The sequence below is a fragment of the Homarus americanus genome, unplaced genomic scaffold (assembly GCF_018991925.1).
Source record: "Homarus americanus isolate GMGI-L3 unplaced genomic scaffold, GMGI_Hamer_2.0 scaffold33468, whole genome shotgun sequence".
NCBI classification, from domain to species: Eukaryota; Metazoa; Arthropoda; class Malacostraca; order Decapoda; family Nephropidae; genus Homarus; species Homarus americanus.
In genome coordinates, this window is record NW_024714177.1 from 3,024,891 (window position 1) to 3,048,627 (window position 23,737).

The 23,737-nt window shown below is 43.0% G+C and overlaps 1 protein-coding gene across 6 annotated transcripts in view; it reads right to left on the reverse strand.

Annotated features, from left to right (window-relative positions):
* Positions 1 to 20,094, reverse strand: part of LOC121876938 — a 58,081-nt gene extending 37,987 nt beyond the window's left edge. The window contains exons 1-3 of one of the 6 annotated variants that reach the window (XM_042382547.1): positions 20,031 to 20,094; positions 16,173 to 16,320; positions 11,217 to 11,617 (exon numbers count right to left, since the gene is read on the reverse strand). In XM_042382547.1, the coding sequence (XP_042238481.1) occupies positions 11,217 to 11,521 (305 nt within the window). In that variant the 5' untranslated portion in view covers positions 11,522 to 11,617; positions 16,173 to 16,320; positions 20,031 to 20,094. The other 5 variants (XM_042382555.1, XM_042382545.1, XM_042382529.1 and 2 more) reach the window with 5 other exon arrangements.
* Positions 20,095 to 23,737: the final 3,643 nt, after the last annotated feature.

Below are 23,737 nucleotides of genomic sequence, written 5' to 3' on the forward strand. Positions count from 1 at the left end.
GAGACAAAATTATCTCTTGTTTGTTATCGTTATTTTGAGATAAGAGAGAGAGAGGTTAATGAGTTTTATAAATATACATGTCCCTAGAAACAGGTCATGAGAGAGAGAGAGAGTATGGCGACTGATAGCATGAAGTATGACCTAAGATAACAGGTAAAAAGTTGATATGAAGTAGGTCACGTATGGTAGGTGGGAGGGAGGGAGAGAGGGAGGGTGCAGGGGAGGGAGGGAGGGGGTGCAGGGGAGGGAGGGAGAGGGGCAGGGGAGGGAGGGAGAGGGGGGAGGGAAGGAGGAGGGAGAGGAGGGGGTTGAAGTGGTGACCTGTGTGTGTGTGTGTGTGCGACAGGTCAGAGTTCAAGAGTTCAGTTAGGTTAGGTTCGGTTAGGTTAGGTTTAGGTCAGGTTAATTTAATTAGAGTGGTAAAGCATCATTGGGGTGAAATAACCTAAGGAAGTGGGGGGGGTTATAATCTCCAGGTAATCCATGTAAGCTACTCGTGTATAAATAATCATTCCATACACTCCAACACAACAATACGAGTACAATACAGGTAGAGACAGGAACTAACCATACACCTGACGAGCCATTAAGGGGCAGTACAAACACTACTCAATATTAAGCCTTCGGTGCACACGGGGTTGGCACTATATTGGACCACCATCACTTCCCCTAACTAAAGCCAGGCACCTATTCACAGCTGGGTCGACTGGGGGTGCCTCGGCCGCGAATGATTTTATACATAGAAAGTTCACATTACCATAACCTATTTCTCCGGGACGTATTTTTGTATTATATTTTAAGGTTGAGGAAGGGAAGGGGAGGTAGCGGCTGTGAGGGGGGAGGGAAGGGGAGGTAACGGCTGTGGAGGGGTGGGTGGAAGGGGAGGTGACGGGCTGTGGGGGGAGGGAAGGGGAGATAACGGGCTGTGGGGTGGTGGAAGGGGGAGGTGGACGGGCTGTGGGGGTGGTGGGGGGGGGGGGTGGTGGAAGGGAGGTGACGGGTGTGAGGGGTGGTGGAAGGAGGTGACGGGCTGTGAGGGGTGTGTGGTAGAAGGGGAGGTGACAGGCTGTGGAGGGGTGGTGGAAGGGGAGGTGACGGGCTGTGGGGTGTGGGTGGAAGGGGAGACAGGCTGTGAGGGGTGTGGTGGAAGGAGGTGATGGGCTGTGGGGGTGTGGTGGAAGGGGGAGGTGACGGGCTGTGAGGGGTGTGGTGGAAGGGGAGGTGACGGGCTGTGAGGGGTGTGGTGAAGGGAGGTGAGGGCAGGAGGGGTGTGGTGAAGGAGGTGACAGGCTGTGAGGGTGTGGTGGAAGGGGAGGTGACGCTTGAGGGGTGTGGTGGAAGGGGGGTGACGGGCTGTGGGGGGTGGGTGGGAAGGGGGTGACAGGCTGTGAGGGGTGTGTGGTGGAAGGGGAGGTGACGGGCTGTGGGGGTGGTGGAAGGGGAGGTGACGGGCTGTGAGGGTGTGGTGGAAGGGAGGTGACAGGCTGGAGGGGGTGTGGTGGAAGGGAGGTGACGGGCTGTGAGGGGTGTGGTGGAAGGAGGTGACAGGCTGTGAGGGGTGTGGTGGAAGGAGGTGACAGGCTGTGAGGGGTGTGTGGTGGAAGGGGAGGTGACGGGCTGTGAGGGGTGGTGGGAAGGGAGGTGACAGGCTGGAGGGGTGTGGTGGAAGGAGGTGACGGGCTGGAGGGGTGTGGTGGAAGGGAGGTGACAGGCTGTGAGGGGTGTGGTGAAGGGGAGGTGACGGCTGGAGGGGTGTGGTGGAAGGGGAGGTGACAGGCTGTGAGGGGTGGTGGAAGGAGGTGACGGGCTGTGAGGGGTGTGTGTGGGGAGGTGACGGGCTGTGGGGGTGTGGTGGAAGGGGAGGTGACAGGCTGTGAGGGGTGTGGTGGAAGGGGAGGTGACGGGTCGAGGGGTGTGGTGGAAGGGGAGGTGACAGGCTGTGAGGGGTGTGGTGGAAGGGGAGGTGACGGGCTGGGGTGTGGTGGAAGGGGGAGGTGGTGAGCTGAATTCTACAAAAGTTAGTAAGTCAAATTTTCATCCTGAACTGGAGGTGAGAAGAGGAGGAGGAGGAGAGAAGAAGAAGGAAGAGGAGACGGAGGAGGAGGAGTCCATGTGTCTCACTTAAGGTCCTCGAGCGACACAAAAGATGGCCGACAAATTATGGCCGAGACTGTACTGGGAGGACACTAACCAATCACTCACTGTTGTTATTTATAGTGAGTCTTGGGAGCTCTTCCTTGTGGGAGGGGAGGAGGAAGGAGGGTAAGGGGTAGGGTAGGAGGAAGGGTAGGTAGGGAGGGTAGGGTAGGGAGGGTAGGGAAGGAGGGAAGGGTAGGAGAGGGTAGGGAAGGAGAGGGGGTGAAATGAGGGCATGTGGGGGGGAGGGAGGGAGGAGGGGAAGAGAGAGGAGGGGAGGTAAGAAGGAGTGAGGGAGGGATGAGAAGAAGAGGGAAGGGATTAGGGGTGAAGGAGGGAGGAGAAGATACAAGTAATCCCAATTTCTTGTGGATGAAAAAAACCAGATCTTTGCGGGACCCCGAAATGGACTTCTTCCCTCCCCAAAAAGAGTAAAAAATAGCGCCTGTCTATTATCCATTGTCATGTGGCGGGAGGTGGATAGAGAGGGAAGGATAAAGGAAGGAAGAGGAGAGGGGGAAGGGATGGAGGAGGAGGAAGGGAATTGAGAAGAGGGCAAGGGAAAGAAGGGAAGGAGGAGAGGAGGGCAAAGGTAAAGAACGGAGGAGGGGGAAGGAAGGAAGGAGAGGGAAGGGTAGAAGGGTGGTGGAAGGGCTGATTAAAACTTAAGGGTTATATTTAGGGGCTTGATAAGTAAGGGCTAAGGTTAAGGCCAAAGGTATATTACTTGTATGGGCGTAGTTAAGGGCAAGCGGGATGGGACTTGGGTAACACAAAGTTAATTAATTATCGAACGCGTTGAAAGGCGAGTGTGATGACCTCTCTACACACACACCACCTGTACATACACACACACATACACCTGCACATACATATATACACATACGCCACACACACACACACCTATACATACATATACTGTATACATATACGCTACACACATACATACATAATACACATGTACAGACTCGTTCAAGATTCTTCGTACACTGCTGGAGACAGCTGGCAACTCAAGGCCGTTTGTTTACTAGAGTACGTAGTAAAAATTTATGAATAAATGTAAAAGTGATCGGTGATTGGTTACTTAGGAGAGAGAGAGAGAGAGAGAGAGAGAGAGAGAGGAGAGAGAGAGAGATCCTTCCCTTCAATAGCTCTTCTTCTCATTCTCTCCCTCCCTCCCATCCACCTTCTTCAATGCTGCCTCGCCCTCACTCTCTTTACCCTCCCCCTGCGTGGAGATTCACCTCCACACTTATGACCAAAATTACCCCACGGTGCCTAATGCCTACCTGACCCTGTCCTGCCCACCCTCGCTCACCCTCGCTCACCCCTGCCATGCCCCGACACTATTACTACACCTCAAGAGATGGAATATGGTCATTAATACACCCACACAAAGAATACGTTATAAGCTGTCTAGTGCCACATCCACCAGAGCCGACAGTCAACCAGAAACGTATTACAATCAACCACAATAACTAACCTAATCTAATTTAACCTAACCTAACTATTAACTTTACCTAACCTAATCTAAACTAACCTAACCTAACTGAACCTTACTTAACCTAACCTCACGTAATCTAACCTAATTTAACATAACCTAACGATAACCTAACCTAACGCTACCTTAACCTAACCTAACCTAACTTAACCCCCAGACAGCAGTGGGTTAGTTACTCTTCAGGTGAAATAAATTGCGATGTCTAATCTTGAGTTAATCCGACATTAACTTCCCAAGGACGACAATATTAAACCGTCGTCCTTCATGTTAATCCGTCAATATCAAAAGGTTAAACCATCGTCATTAAAGGGTTTAACCATAATCCTCAAAGGGTTAAATCATCGTCATCAAACAGTTATATAATAATACCCCTGAAATATAAACCAATTTGTTTTTTAAAAGATGTTATTGTGGACTATTAACTGCCATAACACGTGTCTCATTTGACCTGGTCTCTGATGACGTCACCTGGTCTCTGATGACGTCACTTGGTCTCTGATGACGTCACCGAGGGTACGTTGCCACTCACACATTAATACAAAACAAAAAAAACAAATGTTGGGTAATTTTAAGCTACATTCGTAATCGCAGCGGTTGTTGGGTAGAATGGTGGTAGTGAAGGATTGTGGTTGGAGGTGAAATTGTGGTTGGGGGTTGCTGGGGGTCGATCACTTCAAGGCCGGGCTGGGTATATAGGGTGGGCCGGGTGGGGCAGCATGGTATGGGGTGGGGTAGGGGTAGGGTGGGAGTAGGGGTAGGGTGGGGTGGGAGTGGTAGGAGTGGGGAATGGGGTGGGAGTGAGGTGGGTGGGGGGAGGTGAGAGTAGGGTGGGTGGGGAGTGGGGTGGGGTGGGGGTGGGGTAAGGTGAGTTGGGGTAGGGTGGGGTTGAGTAGGGGGTGCAGGTCAGGTTCACATTAACAGCTGCTCAAACTTCTGGGCAAACAAACCCGACTCCGGAGTCAGAGTTCGCACCATAATATTCCACGTTGTACCTGAACCACAAAAATTGGAGTCACTCGTTGACCTAAGCTAAACTACAAAACAACAACTGAAAATACCATCAAAATTATCCAGATCTTTAAGCACAATTCATGTAATAAGAAAGTTTAAAATTACTTGTTTTCCCTTAAAATTGGAGTTGATTTACGTTACGTCTGAAATTAGACCAATCAGAGTACATCTTAGCCCGTCACAGAGCAGACCAAGTACACCTTACTTGGCCACGTCAGAGAGCAGACCAGAGTACCTTAGCAGCCACGTCACAGGGCAGACCAAGTACATCTTACTTGGTACGTCCAGTGAACCAGAGTACATCTTAGCAGCCGTCACGGACCAAGTACACCTTACTTGGCCCGTCTGAGACGAACCAGTACACCTTACTTAGCCCGTCACAGGAAGACCAAGTACATCTATGGTCACGTCTGAAACAGACAAGTACATCTTATAGCCGTCTGAACCAAGTACACCTTATAGCCACCTCACAGACCAATACACCTTACTTGGCCGTCACGAACCAGAAGTACATCTTACTTGGCCGTCACAGACCAAGTAACCTTGGCCCGTCACAGAGCAGACCAGAGTACACCTTACTTGCATAATAAGTCAGCTGTGACGGAAGGATTCTCAGTCTACGTCACTACAGAGCAGAACCTGTTGCATAGCGTGGGTTCTCTAAAATGGTTGTCTGACAAGGAATAAATAAATAAATAATGCAGGTAAAAACAATTTCTATGCAGTGTCTGTGTCTGTCAGTCCTGCACTCTCCATACACACACTGACAAGTTGTCCGTCTGACTGTCTAACTCCTCCGTACATCACAGCACCAAGACACGTTGAGCAATATGATTATTTATTTATTATGTGTGTGTGTGTGTGTGTGTGTGTTCCTACTTGCTGTGCTTTTCTTTGTGTGTGTGTGTGTGTGTGTGTGTGTTAAGGTGGGTGTCATGAACTATTAATCACAACAAAAAGGTAAGGGGGAGGAGGGAGAAAGAAGGGAGAAGGAAGGAGGGAAGGGGGAGAGGGAGGTGCGGAGAGATATGGCAGATAGCTTGTGTGCTATCAGTGACGTCTTTGGGTTATCATCGGCCAGTTAGGAGTACAGCAGCAGATTGGCACGTGGGGGGGGTGGTGAAAGAGGGAGAAAGGGGGGAAGAGGGGAGAAGTGGGGAGAAGAAGAGGGGAGAAGGGGGGGGGAGAAGAGGAGAGGTGTGGTGGTGAGAGGAGAAGGGGAAGAGGGAGAAGGAGGGGTGAAAGAGGGAGTGGGGAGAAGGGGGAGAAAAGGTAAAAAAGAATTGGTTGGTTGGGGAAGAATAAGAAAAACGAAAGAGAGAGAGAGGAGAGGGGGAGGGAGGAGGAGGGAGGTCCAGGGTCCCTCGTCACCCCGAATCAAAACAGGTCCATAACTCATCAAAACATTGGACCGAAAATAATGACTTATTGAACTCGTCCCGGCCACCTTGTTGGGTTACGCCCCCCACACACACAGAGCTGTAGATAAGACCAGTGTTGGAGGACTCAGGTGTTAGAATTACACTTGTGGAGTGTAGGCTGAAGTACACCTGGTTCTAAAGGTTAATTACGTTTACCCGTCTGCCAGGGTTTAGATTCTCAAAGCTTCATAAGTTAGTTTTCCTCTCAATCGGGGATGTATGGACATTAGCTGCTCATAGCTACGACAAAGATGGTATACCATATGCAGAGACAGTGTGACCGTTGACTCGACTGTGTTGTGGTTTTATTTGTAAGAGTACGCTCATTAGAACCCTTACCTGGGTGTGTGTGTGTGTGTGTGTGTGTGTGTGTGTGTGTGTGTGTGTGTGTGTGTGTGCTCATCTGAACAGAGACCTATACCTCATCATCACCACCAGGAGCGAGAGATAGTGGGGGGCGGGCAGGGAAGGGGGCTGGGCTGGGGCAGGTCATCAACCCAGGGAGGGACGTGTTACGTTGTGTTGCTTGTGTAGGGTGGGAGGAGGGGCACACAGGAACAGAATAACACTAAACAACCTGCAAAATCATTTACGTGGGAGAGGGAGTGGGTGGGGAGAGGAGATATAGGGTGAGGGGGCCATTATTTCCTGTCTGCTGAGAGAGAGTGGGCAGGCAGGTTTGGGACCCACCTGTCGTAACTACGGCAGGAAAGGTACCTCATTAGTGCGTCACGTACCACCACACAGGTATAAGACACTCATTATAATCGATACAGGTAAAGGGACGGGAAGAAATGGGTTATCAAGGGTGATTGAGGGGGTGATGGAAGGGGTTAGGGAGAGGTGGTTTTGGTTAGAGTTGGAGTCAAGAGGGACTTGTTGGATTACGCTATGTTGGGTTGGGTTGGGTTGGGATGGGATGGGTTGGGTTGGGTTGGGTTGGGATGGGATGGGATGGGATGGGTTGGGTTGGGATGGGATGGGATGGGATGGGTTGGGATGGGTTGGGATGGGTTGGGATGGGATGGGATGGGATGGGATGGGTTGGGTTGGGTTGGGTTGGGTCTAATCTTCAGGTGAGTAAGACTAGGTTACGTTGGGTGGTCTGTTATGATCAATTTACGTTAAAGTCTTGGATTGGTTAAGTTTGGTTACTAATCAACATTAGGCTAGGTTTGGGTGGGGCTGTTTCACCTGTGTTACGTGAGTTTAGAACTGTTGTTGATAAATCTCGCCCAAGACAAAGATTACAACCGCTGGCGTCTGGGAGTTCGGCTTTGGCTTTGAAGTCCTAGGGCTGCCATGATTTCTTGCCCAAACGAGCCTCAACCGCCAAGTTAACGTGTTTCGTTATAATATATCGGTGTTTCCTCGTGTATTAGATTAAGTGACATAATTTGCATGAGTGAAACACAATCTGTAAAATAGTTGAACGTTTAATGTTTATTTTAAAAAGTTTATATCGGTCTTATAAATATTCATATATAATGGAATATCAAGAGCGACGTTTATTTCATTATGATTTTATTGCAATTTCGCAGTTTTAGAAAGTAACTGGCATACCAACAAATGTAAAAAGCGTTTTAATTTAAATAAAAAAATAGTATCATTATAGGAGTAGTATATCAGCGCTAATTTCTTGATACGGTAATTAATTACCTCTTCATCATTAACTAAATCAATATATTTTACATGACATGAAACAAAAAGTGTAAGATTAAAACGAGCGATGCTTATTTTAAAATAGACGGCAGAAACGTGTAAGCCATATATCCAAACTGAACCATTGTAAGGAGGGCGGCTGCACCCCGCCTGTGACTGACATCTTAATCCAAATATTTTCCTGGACTGTCACTGGCAAGACCGTGCAAGCGACGAAAGTTTAACAGGAATGGTAATAATAAATTTTTGTTGTGTGAATTTTTTGTCTTACTATGTACGAAAAATCTTAGTTTACCTCAGTTTTATTGAATAATTTTAGGTTACAGCACCACTATGCCAGTGGCCCGCCATGTTTACGTATACAAATTACGAAGTGCGTTTGGCAGGTCAATTAAGTTTACACAGGCACCTTAGCCGGCAATTTTGACTGTCCCCTAGTACAATATTGTACAAGCGGATATTTTTCGGGTCAATCGACTGCTTAAAATTCATTATTATTAGTATTATTATTATTATTATTTTTATTACAGGTATTACTTGGAAATTATTACCACAACTGTTTATGGTTATAAGTATTTTGTTATTAAAATTATTCTCATTATTATTATAATTATTATTGTTACTAATTATCCTTATACTTTTTGTAACCATTAATATAATCATAATTATGTACTGTATATTATTAACTATTAATTGAATTCATACGATTACTCTTTTTACCATTTATTTTCTATTATTTAAAAACAATATGAAGCACTAACCACAACTCTTAGTTCTTCATTATAAAAACATCAACAAGTAGCAGTATATTGTACACCGCTCATCCGTGAAGGTGGTGGTGTTCGTCAGCTGGTAACGCGGATTGATGCAGTCCAGAACGCTGACAATACTGACGAGAACGAAGAAAAAAATGGATTCTTTATGATGACCATGAAAGAGAGATTTTCACCAACTAAAACTTTAATTTACTGATACTTTCTCTTATGATAAAACTCTTAGTATATGTACAGTGAGTTGAAACTTTGTACCGAGAAATCAAAACTTTTTACAGAGGCAAAGTTTCAAACGCCAGAACTGAGTCAAAGTTTCAAAAGCTAAAACCGCGTCAAAGACTCAAAAGCTTGAATTGAAGTAAAGTTTCAAAAGCTAAAGCTGAGTCGAAGTTTCACACCGACAGATAAATCAACACTAAAAGCTACAGCGGGTGTTTCAGGTGACCTGGACTGTATAATGATATGTCCCTTCACCAATTAAGAGGTAAGTACCGGTAATATTCCTTCATTAAGAGGTAAGTACCGGTAATATTCCTTCATTAAGAGGTAAGTACCGGTAATATTCCTTCATTAAGAGGCAAGTACCTGTAATATTCCTTCATTAAGAGGCAAGTACCTGTAATATTCCTTCATTAAGAGGTAAGTACCGGTAATATTCCTTCATTAAGAGGCAAGTACTGGTAATATTCCTTCATTAAGAGGCAAGTACCTGTAATATTCCTTCATTAAGAGGTAAGTACCGGTAATATTCCTTTATTAAGAGGCAAGTACTGGTAATATTCCTTCATTAAGAGGCAAGTACCTGTAATATTCCTTCATTAAGAGGTAAGTACCGGTAATATTCCTTCATTAAGAGGCCAGTACCGGTAATATTCCTTCATTAAGAGGCAAGTACCTGTAATATTCCTTCATTAAGAGGCAAGTACCGGTAATATTCCTTCATTAAGAGGCAAGTACCTGTAATATTCCTTCATTAAGAGGCAAGTACTGGTAATATTCCTTCATTTAGGGAGTAAGTACCGGTAATATTCCTTCATTAAGAGGCAAGTACCTGTAATATTCCTTCATTAAAAGAGTAAGTACCGGTAATATTCCTTCATTAAGAACTGAAGTACCTGTAATATTCCTTCATTATTAAGAGGCAAGTACTGGTAATATTCCTTCATTAAGAGGCAAGTACCTATGTATTCATCATTAAGAAATAGAGTACTGGTAATATTCCTTCATTAAGAGGTAAGTACCGGTAATATTCCTTCATTAAGAGGCAAGTACTGGTAATATTCCTATATTAAGAGGTAAGTACTGGTAATATTCCTTCATTAAGAGGTAAGTACTGGTAATATTCGTATATTAAGAGGTAAGTACTGGTAATATTCCTTCATTAAGAGGTAAGTACTGGTAATATTCCTATATTAAGAGGTAAGTACTGGTAATATTCCTATATTAAGAGGTAAGTACTGGTAATATTCCTTCATTAAGAGGTAAGTACTGGTAATATTCCTATATTAAGAGGTAAGTACTGGTAATATTCCTTCATTAAGAGGTAAGTACTGGTAATATTCCTATATTAAGAGGTAAGTACCGGTAATATTCCTTCATTAAGAGGCAAGTACCGGTAATATTACTTCATTAAGAGGTAAGTACCTGTAATACTCATTTAATAATCAGAAGGTAAATCAAATATTCCCACACTAATTAGGAGATAAATACCTGTACTGTATCGACATCTAAACAAATAGAAAAATGATCACCTGAAGATTAACCATCCTAACTTATTTCACCTGAAGATTAACCACCCTAACTTATTTCACCTGAAGATTAACCATCCTAACTTATTTCACCTGAAGAGAAGTTACTGAATATATAAATAATAAATAAACACCAAATTAACGTATATTGATGAAATGAATAAATGAGTAATGAAGAATTTAATAACTGAGTAAATTAATCAGAATATCAGTAAGTAAAATAAACTTATAAATAACAATGTGTACGAGGTAGTTAGTATGACAGTTGTAAATAGTACTAGTAAGTAATTCAACCCAAGGGAGACTTAAATCGGCTTCCCACGCTTTGATTTTTCTTAATAAAACTTCATAACTTGAGAAACTGTATGTGAAGTTACCTGCATTGTTTATAAATTAAGGCCCATCATTTTTTACTATTCAGAGAACTAGTATTATGGATAATTACCTAAGGAAATGATAAATATATTTCTTTTCAATTATTTTAACTGGTCTGTATATTAGGACAATGATGTAGTTAAGCGTAATACAAACAATAGATTAATTGCATGATTACTAACCTAACTTAACCTTATCTTATCTAGCCTAATGTGGACATGGGTATACCGTGGTTTGGTTATGATAGTAAACGATGTCGAGTGAATGAATAAATTTTATCATATATGAATTAATTTCCACTAAGTTAAAGCAAAACAAAATATCCCTACTTGGCTAAAACATCAGGTGAGTATTTAGATTTGATCGGGATGTTGTCTCTAAAAGGCGTCACATAATAAACTGTATTTTAAACTTAACACTTACCCCTGCAATACGCAACACAGGCACCGCCCCACCGTGCATGTCACCACCCACCAGTAAAGCCTGCAACAAACACACACAAATGCCAGACTCTCCTCCCCACCGTCACAATCTGCCAATGCATCTCCGCCCTCAACTGTGGATGTTGACAAGTAATTGAAGTACTTACTCGTCCTTGTCGAAGGCCTTGAAGCACGCATCCATGTCTAGGTAGAGAGGGGAGTCGTCGGGCTGTTCAATTTCCTCCTCACAGCCGTTCACTTCCCTCAATTCCCCAGGTTTCGTCTGTCCGTCGCAGACAGGAGCGGCGTGCGCGGGCGTGTTTCCTTCACCAGGCGTGGCAGGCAGGGGCGTGGGTTCTTGTTGGGCGGCGTGTGCGGTCAGTGGAGGGCGTGAAGGAGGCGTGGTCTCATGTTGTAGTGAGGGGTGTGTCGGTACTGGCGTCTGGCTTTGCCAAGGAGGCGGCTCGGCCATCGTGCTCAGGTAGTCGACGCACGCGCGCTCTGCACTACCTCCTTCCCTCCTCACGCACGCACACACACTTCAGTTGTTGCCACCACCACCTCCGACCTGCAAAAACAAGGAAAGTTTAACCTTATATATCGAACAAAAAGTTTTGTAACTCTCAGATATTACTTTAAGATAAGTGTCCTTCATGTAGGGCGTCTGTAATGATGGCAGAAACTGGGCACTACGTCACTACCTCTCAAAACTGTGACGAGGCTTTGATCAAAAAGTTCTAAGTTGCTCTCGAATTCTGATCAAAGTGGTTTAAGAAAGAACATATCACTCTTACATACATCTCCTCCACATGTGGTATATGTAACAAACGTTATCATACGGTGGCGTAACTTACATAACCACGTGTAAAATTACGACTGTCATGAATGTCCAAATTTTAGTCTGAAAAAAAAATGGTCAGTCAGGACATAATTATCCTCGTAGATTTATAGGCATTACCTGTACGTCTTCCCCCTTAGTATCATAGCTTACGTGAGTCTGCTAGATGTGACCACCTCACGCCTCCAGTAACGAGGGGTGGTGAGGGGGAGGGGAGGGGTTAACGGACCACATGAACATTAGGCACCCCATCTTATTTCATCTGAATATTAACCACTCTAATGCTAACCTAACTTAACTAACCTAATCTAACCCTGACCTAATCTAACTACCCCCAAAGAGCAATGACAAAAAAAGACCTGACCCCTAACACTACGGGAAACGGTACCCTAATTGACGAGAGAGAGAGAGAGAGAGAGAGAGAGAGAGAGAGAGAGAGATGTTGTTTGTTTACGTTCCAGGACTACAAGCAGTAATAACTAGACTATACTTATGTTATAACAACCATCACCACCACAATAACCTTCTCTACCACACAACCACAATAATCTCCAACACACTACCATAACCAATATCCTCACCACACTACCACACACAAAAAATAACAGCTACCATAACCAGTACCACCACAACCACCTACTACTACTACTATCCCCACCACCACATCTACCCCAATATTACCACCACCACCACCACAACTATCCCCACCACAACCACCAAAACTATCCCTAATTACCACTACCACCACAACTATCCCCACCACAACCACCAAAACTATCCCTAATAACCACTACCACCACAACTATCCCCACCACAACCACCAAAACCATCCCTAATAACCACTACTATCCCCACCACAACCACCAAAACCATCCCTACCACCACTACAACTAACCTCACTAACACCAGTACCATAACCACCCCCCACTACCACAATCACAACTATTCCCAACCAACATCACAACCACCACTCGTGAAGTCCTGTATGTATACCTGAAATAGCAAGATGTGGGGAGAGAAGCCAAAGCTGTTCAATAACCCGGCTTTATGAGCACCTGTTGGCGGGTTACGGTGTGGAGTTCTCACTGTCAACAAGGGGCAGCAGAGTAGGTGTCAGATACGCCCATTATTACAGGGTGTCAAATAGGTTAAAGACTCATTAATAAAGGGTGTCATATAGGTTCAAAGTCCCATTATTAGTGTCAAATAGGATAAAAAAAACATTACAAGGTGTCAAATAGGTTCAAAGCCCCATTATTACAGGGTATCCACAGCTTTCTTAGGCCATACTACTAATGGGTGTTCTATTGGATTCCACTCAAACTGTAGTCTTAGCATTATTTTGACGCCGTTTTTTTTTATAATAACGTTTGTGTGGTGTTAGTTTTAGTTTAGTCTCTTCATTTTATGTATCCAGGGAGATGAGAAATTCAACTAACGGTCTTCTCGGAATTTGTCTTGCTACACTTAATAGATCCTCTTCCACGAACTTGGGAATTATGGTACAAAAAATGTGTGTGTGTGTGTGTGTGTGTGTGTGTGTGTGTGTGTGTGTGTGTGTGTGTGTGTGCTTTCCATCATTCACTCAAGTCGTTAATTCACTTCTATACACTACTTGCTTCCCCACTACGTTAAGTCTCTTTCTTAGTTACACTAAACACGTGGGATCCTAACTCACTGCTCACACACACACACAGGAGGATACACTAATCGCCTCGGAATCCCACACGCGCATCTGTACCGTAATTCAACCAGTAAAGGAAACAATAATCATAATTTATAGTGAGGACGCGGGCGGTGTTATGTATGGGGGAGGACTGTAGGAAGGTTATAGTTATCTCTACACTTACTGGATGTTTATACGCGTTTTAGGCACAAGTTGGGTGTTCTGGGGAGTCCTGTAGGATACTGGAGAGTCCTGTAGGATACTGGAGAGTCTTTTAAGTTATAGGAGAGACTTGAAGGCGCCTACAGGATTCTGGAGATTCTTCAAATTCTGGGAGAGGTGCGAAGGTCAACGTTCCCGTGGGAGAGAGAGGCGCGAGAGAAGCGTGCGGCAGGGAACGAGACGGACTACACACTGAATAATAGCAACACATCAGTGCCGCCACCAGCAGGCGTCCCACAAGGGGAGTGTCCTGAAGCCGACCTTGATCATCACTGTGTACACCTGACGACGCCCTCCTCTCCTTGAACCAGTCCCTGCCCCTGTGACAAATACTATCCTCCTCCTACCCGTGTACTTCCTCCTTATACCTGCACCTCCCTCCTTATACTCTTATCACCCTAGTCCCCGCTCTTCCGTACTACGTGTATCTCCCTCACTATACACCTGACACTCCCTCTCACACCCTCATCGCCAGCACTCCCACCACCTTCTTTATCACGACTTTCACACGACACTAAGGTAACCAGATTCAGAAAGATTCTTACGGTGAATACGCCTCCTAAGTGAAGAAGCATTCCTGAGACATACATAAGGATAAATAACCTCATAACAATAGTGTCAATACCCCATAGATTCGGAGTTATAACACATGACATATGGGGTTGGAATATGATAAAACCAATTGAGTATAAATAACATATCCAGTGTTGCTAGTACGATTTATTTACAATCATATGCAATCTAATACAACCCTCTTCCTGAATGTCACCAGACTCACCACCTACTTTTAATAGGGCTTTATATTTTAGGTTTCATGCCCCTAGACGTGTTGCAGTCCTCCCCCCTTACCCAATGTTGTGGTATAACTCTGAAACTATGAGGTATTGACACTATGATCATTGAGGCATTTTATCATCCTTACGTATGTCTCAGGAATACACCCCCCCCCCTGAAGTATGACACGTATATCTCAAGCACCCTGTATATATATATATTTGATTTATCTGTCACTTCACACACACACACGCACGCCATTGTCACCCACCAACAGCCTCTTCTTCTCTGATAAGCCACTTGATGCCATGCTAGCCACTCCTTCACGCACACTACTACTGCTTCCTATCTATCTATCTGTTTACTCTGCGTTTCTCTTATATCCTCTCTCTCTCTCTCTCTCTCTCTCTCTCTCTCTCTCTCTCTCTCTCTCCCTCCTGTACCCTTGTATATATAACACACTCGCTCACAGTAAACCTTAGTCAGCTGTTGGTCTTCCACCTTCACAGTGTCTTCTCATTTCACTCTTTCTGATTATTTGGGGAGGTATATTCTCTTTACCATACACATATACATACATACATATACTGTACATACAACCAAACTCATATTCATACAACTTACACCACACATACAACACAACACATACACAACACACATACACCACACAACACAATACATCCTGGTGTGGTCATATCATGGAGAGGATTTTCCCAGAACAGCGACTGGCCATCACCACCACACTCTTCACCTCAGTGTAATCCCTAAGTTTTCATGGCCTCCCTCACGCTAGTCTTCTTGTATACCTCTTAACTCCTCCTACCACCCCACACGATAGCATTCTCACGGTGGCTCACTGGCTATCACCCTCAACCTGACAATCCACTAGTTCCCGGGATCGACTCTCCATTAGGGGGAGGGGAGATGATATGTGTTTTTCTTAACTCTCAGTTTGTGTGATATATGGAGCCAGATCCCACACGTCACCCTGGTTTAGTGTACGAGTTTGAGCGACATAACCAACCCACTTCCTCGACGTTGAGTCTTCTATTCCTTCTAACTACAGAAAAACAATAAACAAAAAACAGTCTCGCCCTCTCAGACACTACTTAAAAGTCCATCTCGCCTCGTCCTTGAGCAGCAGTTAAGAGTAAAAGTCGACAATCGCACATTTTCACCAGCTGGCCATTAATGTGTCAGTGTGGTCAGGTGGCTGCCACGGACGCTCTTAACCTGCCATTACCACATGACGAGAGGGAAGAAGCTTGGCTGATTGACCCACCTTCACAAGCCTCACAGAGTTGTATGTTATTTATCGATATTGACGATGTTAAGAGCGCCTTTAACTGGTTAACTTAAACTAAAATGTAATATATGATGACATAAAACATCAGAGTTACAGACACATTATACCTTAACTAGATGCATTCATTTAATACTAGTTAGGAGACAAAATATAAGTGATACGATTACTGAGCACTACACACACACACACACACACACACACACACACACACACACACACACACACACATACATACATACACACACACACAAATATTTTCCTCCTAAACAGCAACAAGTCCATCGTAAAAAGACAATCACCAGGAGCCCGGAACTCACCAGAGGCAAGAAGACAACAGCACAGTCCACAGGTCAGGCCACGACACGCGAGTCTTGAGGACACCCAAGGTCAAGGAAAGGTCACAGGTCACAAAGATGGAGACTGGCCGAGATAAGGTGATGTTATGTGTTGGGGGTAGATTATCACCTGGAAGAGATAAATTAATAAGATAAATTACAAGAGAGAGAGAGAGAGAGAGAGAGTCATATTATCATTCTGGGGTTCAAGTCTCAAAAAGGTGTTCATACGTTCAACTTTCATCTTAATTGGTGACTAATGAGAACACATCTACCTTACCTAATAACCAACAGAATGCGGTTAAAATGGTGTTGAAGATGCACTTACAATCTTTAACTAGACCCTTTACTCTTGCCTCCTGTTATTGAAAGAACACAAGACAAGAGGCGACCACTGACAGCATTCCGTCGCACACGAAATAAGTAAAAATCCTCACGTATCTTCACATTATCAGTCAGGTCAAGTAGAGGCGAGTATTAAACCGAACAAACGTAATCAATAATATATTTGCATGCTAGAGATCACCTGAAGATTAGTTACCACAGCTTATTTTACCTGAAGATTACAGTCACTACCTGGGGGTTAGGTATGGTGAGGTAGGGCAGGGCAGGGCAGAGTAGGGTAGGTTTGGTTAGCGTTAGGTTAGGTTAAGTTTTGCGTTAAGTTAGATTAAATTAACGTTAGGCTAAAGGGTAGTTAATATCCAGGTGAAATAAACTGGGTGTTTAATTTTCATGTGATCCAATGTTAGAGAGCCTTGGCAAGAGGCTTATGAGCTTGTACTTGTAGACAGCTTGCAGGAACACCAAATATGACTTCACACACACAAACATTACAACACACGTGAAGCAGCTCAAGGTCGACGGGGATGTTAGGGTGTATTACTGTGTTCCAACAACTAAGGTATCCTAACTCCTTCACTACTAGACGCCACTTTTAAGGATCTATTTGGCTTAACACTCGACGATTTCATTCAGCACGACCCATCGCCCCCAGGAGTTAAAGCACGTGTTCTAGGTTAGTTAATACACATACAGTATATATTCACACACACGTTTAAATGCTTCTTCTACAATATTCGTTTCATTCATGTTGTTTATATGTATTTTTGTGCTACAACATCTAAGGTCTTTAAGCCCGTACTCTAAATAAGTGTTGCAGTTTAAAAATAAATTAAGTTTAACTCACTAAATCAACAGTTTTCCGAGCGTTGCTGTACTGAGGGCGAGACGATGACGAGAACATAGATTATTTACCATCCCAGAAACTTGACCCACAACCTGGGTTTGTTTTTATTGAGGGGCACAATTATGATGTGGTATATCTCGACTTTAGCAAAGCCTTCGACAGAGTCCCCCACGAAAGACTAATTAGAAAGGTAGAAGCGCATGGCATCAAAGGTAATATCCTTAAATGGATTAGGGAGTGGTTACAGGACAGGAAACAGCGAGTGAGCATTAACGGCACTAAATCGCATTGGAGCAACGTCATTAGTGGAGTTCCCCAAGGCTCAGTACTTGGACCATTATTATTTATTATATACATAAACGACATAGATATCGGCATAGACAGCAGCATAAGTAAATTTGCTGATGACACTAAAATAGGACGTGTAATTAAATCTGACGAGGACTGCAAAACTACAGGAAGATCTAAACAAATTTTTTGAATGGTCGGAAAAATGGCAGATGAAATTCAATGTGGACAAATGTAAAGTACTCAGTATAGGAGATGTAAACAGGGAAACCAGTTACCAGATGAGCAATGATGCCATTGTGGAATCCGACTGCGAGAGAGATTTAGGAGTAATGATAAGTAGGAATCTTAAGCCAAGTAAACAATGTGTTTTTTCTCGTAACATGGCTAATAAAGTACTTGGGTTCATACAAAGGAGTGTTAGTTACAAGACTAGCGAGGTCATCTTAAAATTATATCTAGCGCTTGTGAGACCTCACCTGGATTACGCAGTTCAGTTCTGGTCACCGTATTACAGAATGGATATAGAATCCTTGGAAAGAATCAAGAGGAGAATGACAAGACTAATCCTTGGCATTAGGGACCTTGAATACAGAGACAGGTTAAAGCATCTTAATTTGCACTCCCTCGAGAGACGTAGAGTGAGGGGCGACATGATAGAGGTGTATAAATGGAAGTCAGGGTTAAACAAAGGGGACATTACAAAGGTACTCAAACTATCCAACCAGGAGCGAACTCATAACAATGGTTTTAAATTAGACAAATTTAGATTTAGGCGCGAAATAGGTAAACACTGGTTGGGAAAGAGAGTAGTGGATGAATGGAAGTTACCAAATATCATCATTAACTCGAATACGCTGGATAGCTTCAAACATAGGTTGGATGCTTATATGAGCAATAGGGGTTGGGTATAAACGGGACTGCCCAGTATGGGTCAATAGGCCAGCTGCAGTTTCCTCCATTCTTATGTTCTTATGTTATGTACGTATTACGAGGGACACACACACACACACACACACACTAGTTTTCAGTAATACGCGACTGGTAACATTCCACATCAACGCGTAATGTTTGAATTGGATGTTGACATACTGCTCGGAGGTACTGTTTAATGTTTTGATATATGACGCGTTTAATGGACCACTGTTACACTGGCAAACTTTGTGACCGTAGCTATTCACTGTATCCGCTCACTATAACCATTTACTGTAACCGCTCACTATAATCATTCACTGTATCCGCTCACTATAACCATTTACTGTAGCTATTCACTGTATCCGCTCACTATAACCATTTACTGTAGCTATTCACTGTATCCGCTCACTGTAATCATTTACTGTAGCTTTTCACTGTAACCGCTCACTATAATCATTCACTGTATCCGCTCACTATAATCATTTACTGTAGCTATTCACTGTAACCGCTCACTATAATCATTCACTGTAACCGCTCACTATAAACATTTACTGTAGCTTTTCACTGTATCCGCTCACTATAATCATTCACTGTATCCACTCACTATAACTATACACTGTATCCGCTCACTATAACCAATCACTATCCGCTCACTATAACCAATCACTGTATCCGCTCACTATAACCAATCACTGTATCCGCTCACTATAACCATTCACTGTATCCGCTCACTATAAACAATCACTGTATCATCTCACTATAACTATACACTGTATCTGCTCACTATAACCAATCACTATCAGCTCACTATAACCAATCACTGTATCCGCTCACTATAACCATTCACTGTATCCGCTCACTATAATCATTTTCTATAGCTGTAGTAAATGTTACCACAGTTTCACAACACACTAGGCTAGGTCCGTCGACTACACTACCTCTCAGGGGCTGGCCATGTGATGATATCCAATCCTGCCTCTGATACCTGAAGCTTGAGTACGATAATTTTTCCCCCCACATACAGATTAGAAAACCCAGGGTATTTCATCTGATGATTAACCACCCTAACGTTAACTTAACCCCTCCAGGAAGCGTTAGGGTGTTTAATCAAGTGAAATAAACCAGGGTGTCTAATCTTTACGTGACCCCCACAACTAGTTACAAGGGAATGGGGTATTTAATCTAGTTATGGCAGTTTAGGGGCAATTTTGATATCATAATTAGCTATCAAGAACTATACATATATAAAGAGAAATATGAAATCCCGCCACATAGTGAAAAATTATCACACGGTTCTTTGATATCTCTGGCCCGGTAAGATTCTAAGAAATGCGTAGGTTGTTTTTAATTTTCTTCCTCGTAATAAAGAATTACATCATCATAAGATAGAATCTCAGTAAAATCTCGATGCCAATGTGTACAAGTTACGAAAGAAATTTAACGCGTACGAAACTGAAAATCCGGTTTCACTTAGGCGCATTGGAACACACGTCACACAGCGAGGCCCCTCTAGGTGGCAATACTGTAGGAGGTAGTCAGCTGAGTGTCTGGACGCGATAACAATGATGAGAAAATTTTGTTCTTTGTTGTCAGTTACACAGATAGCAGGTATCAGCTGACAGAACGTCAGTGTTTGATCACTTGATTTGTAATAAACATTCACACTGAGGTAGAAACAACATTTTGTTTTGTTTCAACCATAAATCACACTAAATTCTTTTCTCGTGCACCAAATTTGTTATGCTTGCAACCAGGCTCACGAAGGTTAACACGTCATCCAACTGGTTGCCATTGTTCTCCAAATGGATACCTGTTGTCTGTATATATGGCAACAGAGGTTGAATTTAACCTTACTTTTATTTGCTTACAGTAACGGAAGGATGCGTAATTTTCACTCACACACACACCCTCGCTTGTTTGTTTACTGTGTGTTTTCAGACCGAGGACGCATATTTTGTGTGTGTGTGTGTGTGTGTGATCAACAGTATTTTTAGTATCAGTAGAATGTACTGTACAGTACTAATTTTTCAATATAACAATATATTTCTCTACGGTGCAGTAATTAGTGCAAACCACAAACAAGTCAATACATTAGTACAACCTGAAGATTTACCACCCTAGAGCTTACATAACCTAACCTAAATCCCCCATGAAGCGTTCGATTGGTTAATCTTCAGGTGGAATAAGCTGGGGTGTCTGATCTTCAGGTGGTCCGTACGCATTATACAGTGCACACAATAACTCAAGAGGCCAGCATCAACTGGACACCACACTTCTCGTCGTCACAATACTAGCCTGAGCCTGAGGTGTTTAATCTGTCACGTGATGCAAAATTTTGTGATAAAACTGACACATCAGTCTTCTCTTGACACTGCATTTCAATGTCAAAATAAATCATTAGTATTGTATTTTTACACGCTAGCAGGAAGTCTTCGTTAACAGTGAATTTTGTCAAGAATCAAGTAGTGTTTATGGATATCTAAATTACGACGAATCTTCTTTTAAGTCAACAAATTATTTTTGTATGATATATTTAGCTGAAATTACCAACTCGATATCTCGAAGTTCTGTATGTAGGATGTAACAAAGGAACACAAATACGGTAATACTGGAGATGGCAAATACCAGAAGGAATTGTTGGATTTCGTTCTTTTTTTTTCCACAGATGTTCTTATCATTATAGTAAGTATTATTTAAATTATTAGTATTTCTTGTCTAACTACGATCACAAATTGTCTGTAGTGGACAGAGAAAAAATTGATCATATGACACTAAAATGATGTCTCTACGTACTTTCTATGCAAAGAAATTAAATATTTACTGTAAAAAATCACCTTCTGCAGCTGCTCGCCTCGCCAAACCCGCGATCTCAATGCTCGTTCGTTTAGACCCCTAAATCATGTATAATAGACAATAGAGCATCTCATTGGGGGTTTTGGTACTCGAGAAAAGCATTCAGATCCTTTGTTGTTGACTAATACCATACCTTTCTTTTGGTGTCTATTAGTGCGCAAATCCCATTTAGTTTTTAAGTGTTGTGCGAATAGTATTAAACTTCTGTGCAATGTAACATAATCATATGGTTGGGATATGACCCATACCTGGAGTTTGGATACCTTTCCATTAAATTTGATGTTTTATTGGATTCGACATTAGTGCAAGTTATGGTTCTTATTGTGTATATCGGGAAGGAGAAGGTTGGACACGATTGCCTATCTTGTGTGTTAAGTTAGCAGTTATGGCGTGGTGTACCGGTTGTTCCCGGAGTTATCGCAGGCTGTCAGTTATTGTTGAATATCTAAATCGTCTCAAGGCTTTGATATGTGATCATGGTCTTGTGGGTAGGACTTGCAAGTGTCCAAAATGCGACAGGGACGTCGTATTTGATAACAAATATGTGTTCCAGTGCAACAATAGAATATTCCCGCAAGAAAAAAAGCGCAGTTACAGTGCGGGGTTTCAAGAAAAGTGCTTTTAGTGGAAACAAGGTTTGGTAACACTAAATTGTCACTTGGCGATTGCCTGTGTTTGACTAAGATGTGTATACAAATAAATAGAACAATTGAGCACGTGTGGCGCGAGGTAGAAGTGGATGAAGAGACAGTGATATAGTGTTACTTTTGCAGGGAAATTGCTGGTCTTTATTGCACTTACAACTGTGGGAAGTTGGGTGGACCTGGCTCAGTTGTCGAGGTTGATGAGGCCAAGTTCGGTAGGAGGAAATACGAACGTGGCAGAATTGTTAATGGACGGTGGGTTGTTGGATGGATTCAGTATACCGGTTGAAACAGGAGACAGACACCTTAATCAAGATCATCAAGGAGTGGGTCCTTCCGGGTACCCATATTATAACAGACTGCTGGAAGGGTTATAATTTAGACTTGTAAAACCATGTGTACCAGCCGCCTACGGTGAATCACAGTGAAACCTTTGTGGACCCAGAAACTGGTGTCCATACACAGAATATTGAATGACATGGCTGGATGTGAGAGGATAGGGAGCACTTCGTTGGATATTTAGTGGAGACTTTAAGAAACGCTTCCCTGCAGGAAACAGGTTCCACCACTTCCTGCCTACCATCGCTAAATTCTGTCCACCTCAATATTAAGGTAAGTTTCTTCTGATGAACATACCGGGAGGTTCCAGGGAGCGGAACCCTCCGGCTATTAAGTTATGTCAGGTTCTATTAGGTTCTCTGCATTCTCGTTTCGTTTTTATTACTTATCATCATCCACAGAACATTTGTATATAAAATGAACAAAATCGAATATAATTACCAAATCCAAAAACAGGTCAGGTCAAGTTCTAGTAAATGTCGCCTCTTACAATACTTACTATAATGATGAGAACATGTGGAAAAATTAACGAAATTGAACAACGCCTTCTGGTGTTAGCCATCTCTTCCAGGAATACTCAAAATGAATTATGGTATATACTGTAGGTTATGGTTAGGTGTGATAATCCAATACTGTATAGTGTTCTTGCGCTTCGTTATTATTTAGTGGTACCTGATATTTTCCTACATAATTACTAAACGTAACTTGCCGTTTCAGAAAACTATATGAGATATAAAAAATTAATTTGAACTTACTTATCACGTTGCATATGACCTAGCGACCGCAACTGGCTAAAGCACGGGGAGGGCACCTGCTGTTGTGGACTTGTGATGTGCTGTTGACATTTACAAACTGTGGGGTTACGGCGTTAAATTATTTATGAAAGATGATTTAAACGAAAAAATAATAATTTAATGAACTTATCGTAAGTAAATGATATAGTATAATATTTCAGTCATGTTAGATTAGACTGGCTTATGTTAGCCTTTATAAATGATTTAGTTTCGTAGTCTCACACATTGTAAACGTCGGCTGTTGTCGGCTGTTCATTGTGTATTTGGTGAAAATTGCAGTTAATGTGAAATAGCGTACATACTGATAGATGTGCTAAATAAACACCAAGGGAGTCCTGGAATTGTTATAGAGGTGTGAGTGCCAACTTGCCAAGACATTAGTTCATGGTCAAGAAGTAAGCTCATGGCAGCTACATACAAGGGCAGGACTCGAGTTTATTTCATGTCTGAGGTAGGTAAAACCATTAATGCTATTTTTCACTTAACCTTGTTGGCTTAGCACATTATATAAAGTTGGTAATATTA